The sequence below is a fragment of the Protomyctophum parallelum genome, assembly GCF_964188405.1.
Source record: "Protomyctophum parallelum genome assembly, chromosome: 12".
In the NCBI taxonomy this organism is placed as follows: Eukaryota; Metazoa; Chordata; class Actinopteri; order Myctophiformes; family Myctophidae; genus Protomyctophum; species Protomyctophum parallelum.
In genome coordinates, this window is record NC_139712.1 from 13,022,181 (window position 1) to 13,027,180 (window position 5,000).

The 5,000-nt window shown below is 46.7% G+C and overlaps 1 protein-coding gene across 1 annotated transcript in view; it reads right to left on the minus strand.

Annotated features, from left to right (window-relative positions):
• Positions 1-5,000, minus strand: part of tnk2a (tyrosine kinase, non-receptor, 2a) — a gene marked incomplete at its 5' end in the record, with an annotated part of 41,426 nt that overhangs the window by 33,085 nt on the left and 3,341 nt on the right. Inside the window, 2 exons of the mRNA XM_083777633.1 lie at positions 1,484-1,687; positions 4,344-4,414. Coding sequence (XP_083633759.1) covers positions 1,484-1,687; positions 4,344-4,414 — 275 coding nt within the window. The remainder of the gene's footprint in view (positions 1-1,483; positions 1,688-4,343; positions 4,415-5,000) is intronic.

Sequence of the window (5,000 nt, forward strand, 5' to 3'; positions counted from 1 at the left end):
AATCCGTGTGATCGTGCGCTGTCGTGCACGCGCGCCGTCTCTATGTGCGTCGCTGTAAAAAATGTGATATTTTGATGATGATCTTTTGGGGTTGATTTGAGGTTAATTTGACTTAGTTATGAAAAATATAGCATTAGCTTAGCAATCCGGACCAGCCAAGCTATTGACTAGGGTCAAAATACTACAGGATGTTGTTGATCTTTGAACCGGAAGTGACTTAGGAAGATCCGTCTATTTTGGCCAAAATCAGCATAATGGTGCTTCCCCGCCATCTGGTGGCGATTCGAGAGAATACACTATCAATGTTTTCAAACCACCAGATCTTTCTTGTATGTTAAAACGATGAATTAAAAATATGCCAATTTGTTACCCAAACAAAATAATTGGGATTGGCAGTCCAAGGGTTAAGACACTTCACCGCTACAGAGACCTGGGGAGAGAGACACCGGGTTAGAGAGAGAGAGAGAGAGACCCCCCCCCCCCTTAAGACACTTCACTGCTACAGAGACCTGGGGAGAGAGACACCGGGTTAGAGAGAGAGAGAGAGACCCCCCCCCCTTAAGACACTTCACTCCAGAGACCTGGAATATCTGTTCAAATGGGGGTCCCTGGAATATCTGTTCAAATGGGGGTCCCTGGAATATCTGTTCAAATGGGGGTCCCTGGGAATATCTGTTCAAATGGGGGTCCCTGGAATATCTGTTCAAATGGGGGTCCCTGGGAATATCTGTTCAAATGGGGGTCTCTGGAATATCTGTTCAAACGGGGGTCCCTGGAATATCTGTTCAAACGGGGGTCCCTGGAATATCTGTTCAAATGGGGGTCCCTGGGAATATCTGTTCAAATGGGGGTCCCTGGGAATATCTGTTCAAATGGGGGTCCCTGGGAATATCTGTTCAAATGGGGGTCTCTGGAATATCTGTTCAAACGGGGGTCCCTGGAATATCTGTTCAAATGGGGGTCCCTGGAATGTCTGTTCAAATGGGGGTCCCTGGGAATATCTGTTCAAATGGGGGTCCCTGGAATATCTGTTCAAACGGGGGTCCCTGGAATATCTGTTCAAACGGGGGTCCCTGGCGTATCTGTTCAAATGGGGGTCCCTGGAATATCTGTTCAAACGGGGGTCCCTGGAATATCTGTTCAAACGGGGGTCCCTGGCGTATCTGTTCAAACGGGGGTCCCTGGCGTATCTGTTCAAACGGGGGTCCCTGGCGTAATTGTTCAAACGGGGGTCCCTGGCGTAATTGTTCAAACGGGGGTCCCTGGCGTATCTGTTCAAACGGGGGTCCCTGGCGTATCTGTTCAAATGGGGGTCCGTCTGTCCGATCGGTTTAGCAGATCCTTTTACAACTGAAGTCTCCAATCAGCCAAACTCTCCTCTCTCTCTCTCTCTCTCCTCCATTATGTGTCTATGTCTCTCTCTCAGCCAAACTCTCCTCTCTCTCTCTCTCTCCTCCATTATGTGTCTATGTCTCTCTCTCACCACTCGCCCATTGGGCCCGCTCCACTCTCCTCTCCTGACCACTCCGAAGGATCCGTCGCCGAGCCGCTCGAACAGCTGTAGCTCCGCCTCCCGGATCAGACAGGTGAGCGACGCCCCCTTTGGGTCGCTGGTCGACGCCCCCTGGGGGGGAGGGGCTAGGGCGGGCTGCTGGGGGTCGGCGTCAGGTCGCTTACCCGGAAACACCTGAGAGAGAGAGAGAGAGAGAGAGAGAGAGAGAGAGAGAGAGAGAGAGAGAGGGAGAGGGAGGGAGGGAGAGGGAGAGAGAGGCCGAACAAATTATTTCTAAAGAATCTATTGAACTAAACAAAAGATAACCAGGCTAAATAAAGTGTAAAGGCGGCGTTTAGCTTCTCTTGCCATAAAATTAACTGAAATAAAGCGTAATTTAATCAAGGCTTGATTGGAGCAGGAATCTGGTCGTTATGAGACCCACATATGGTCACTGTGATACCCACGTATGGCTGTGAGACCCACGTATGGTCACTGTGAGACCCACGTATGGTCACTGTGAGACCCACGTATGGTCACTGTGAGACCCACGTATGGTCACTGTGAGACCCACGTATGGTCACTGTGAGACCCACGTATGGTCACTGTGAGACCCACGTATGGTCACTGTGAGACCCACGTATGGTCACTGTGAGACCCACGTATGGTCACTGTGAGACCCACGTATGGTCACTGTGAGACCCACGTATGGTCACAGTGAGACCCACGTATGGTCACTGTGAGACCCACGTATGGCTGGCTGTGAGAAATCGGAAAGCGAGAAATCAGAAAGCGACTAATCGGAAAGCGAGTAATCGGAAAGCGAGAAATCGGAAAGCGAGAAATCGGAAAGCGAGAAATCGGAAAGCGAGAAATCGATAAGCGAGAAATCGATAAGCGAGAAATCGGAAAGCGAGAAATCGATAAGTGAGAAATCGGAAAGCGAGAAATCGGAAAGCGAGAAATCGGAAAGCGACTAATCGGAAAGCGAGTAATCGGAAAGCGAGAAATCGGAAAGCGAGAAATCGGAAAGCGAGAAATCGGAAAGCGAGAAATCGGAAAGCGAGAAATTGATAAGCGAGAAATCGGAAAGCGAGAAATCGATAAGCGAGAAATCGGAAAGCGAGAAATCGGAAAGCGAGAAATCAGAAAGCGACTAATCGGAAAGCGAGAAAGCGGAAAGCGAGAAATCGATAAGCGAGAAATCGGAAAGCGAGAATTCGGAAAACACCATAGACAGAGTCACAGCTAGTCTCAATACTACAACATTAATTCAGCACCATAGACAGAGTCACAGCTAGTCTCAATCAGGGGGGCAGTCAGACAGATATTTTGTGAAGCCTGAAACTCCTGAAAGTTCATATAATGGCCTGTTGTGGCGCTGTCACTGGACCCCAAAAAACCCATAGCCCCATAGAAGTCCATGTATTTGGGCCCAACTTCACCTAGACTGTATTACCTTAATAAACATGGTCATGAATACTTTCTGCTTCCAGTCACTAGTTTAAAGTCTTATTTCTAATGTCATAATATTCTTTTTAGAAAATTATGGTCCCATTTATTAAATAAATGACCATAAAGTCGCGTATGTTCTGAGGGGCGTGGCTACCGTTACAGTCTATGATCGGGAGTCCCCACCCACTCGAGTCAAAATAAAAACCAACGGAGAAGAAGGGGGGAAGTCCTGCCTCGTTGTCTGGGCAGCCAATGGCCAGCTGGGCCCAAACGGAGCCAGCCAATGGCCAGCTGGGCCCAAACGGATCTAGAAAGATGGCGACTTACAGTGCAGGAATAACAGGCTTCATTTTACGTCCATGTTAGACCCGGGGAACGCTTTGTCCATATTTTTTACAGTCTATGGTCTCAATGCTACAACATTAATTCAGCACCATGGACAGAGTCACAGCTAGTCTCAATGCTACAACATTAATTCAGCACCATAGACAGAGTCACAGCTAGTCTCAATGCTACAACATTAATTCAGCACCATAGACAGAGTCACAGCTAGTCTCAATGCTACAACATGACTTCAGCACCATAGACAGAGTCAACGTCAAAAATGTCAATGTCGTCGCCGTCGTCGTCAACGTCAACAATGTCAACGTCGTCGTCGTCGTTGTCAAAAATGTCAACGTCGTCGTCGTTGTCGTCAATGTCAAAAATGTCAACGTCGTCAACGTCAAAAATGTCAACGTCGTCGTCGTCGTCGTCAACGTCAAAAATGTCAACGACGTTGACATTTTTGACGTTGACGACGACGACATTGACAGTTTTGACGTTGACGTTGACGACGACGACGTTGACATTTTTGATGTTGACGACGACGACGTTGACATTTTTGACAACGACGACGACAACGTTGAAATTTTTGACGTTGACGCCGACGTTGACGACGACGACGACGTTGACATTTTTGACGTTGACATTTTTGACGTTAACGACGTTGACGACGACGACGTTGACATTTGACGTTGACGACGTTGACATTTTTGACGTTGATGACGACGACGTTGACATTTTTTACGACGACGTTGACATTTTTGACGTTGACGACGACGACGACGTTGACTGCAGGACAGATCATGTTGGTTTTTAGTTTTTTCCAAAAAAATTACGTTTTAGCAAATTCAACATAAACAAGGAGGCGGAACCAGGGCAGAACGAGGCAGAAAGAAAGCCTGCTGGTTGGTCGGTCAGGGACCAATCAGAAGGCTGACAAATGGTGAACCATAACCGTCCAAACACTGGATTTTGTCACGTTTTGAGCAGAAAAAAGAGAGTAATAATAAGCCCATGTGTGCACGTTGGATCCGTATGTGAGCCAAAGCTAATAGATAAATAAAAAGCGTACCTTGCTCATCCAGGACTTGCGCTTGTAAAGGGCTCTCCTCCTCTTCACCGCCTCCCACAGCCTCCTCTGCCCTGAAACACAGACAAAACACCAATCAAATTAACACCCTGAGCGCACCAGTGTTGTTTTTGGCAGCAAATATTTCTATTGTAGTCTAGTCGTAGTCTTTGGACTGAAACTTCATTTGGTTTTAGTCACATTTTAGTCACCTGTAAATGTCTTAGTGTTAGTCTAGTTTTAGTCGACTAAATGTCATGAGATTTTAGTCGACTAAATCTACAGTTGATTTGGTCGACTAAAATGTATTTTGGTGGGCCTTGATGCCGTCGTAATGAGTGTTTTTTACACTTGCTGAAAATAGCCGATCTACAAGCTCACAACGCGTTGCATTTTCAGCATGCAACCAAGTGTAAAATGACATATACTGGATCTCTTGTCCACTAGTCCCTTCCTGACATTTTAGTCTAGTTTTTATTTGTCAACGAAATTGTCAGTATATTTAGTCTTAGTTCTAGTCATCATAGCTTAGTTTTCATTTCATTTCGTTTTAGTCAGTGGAAATAGGGAGTCGACGAACATTTTTCGTCTTAGTTTTAGTCGACGAAAACAACACTGCTGAGCGCACAGGACGTTATCCGCCTTTTCAATTAGTATCGC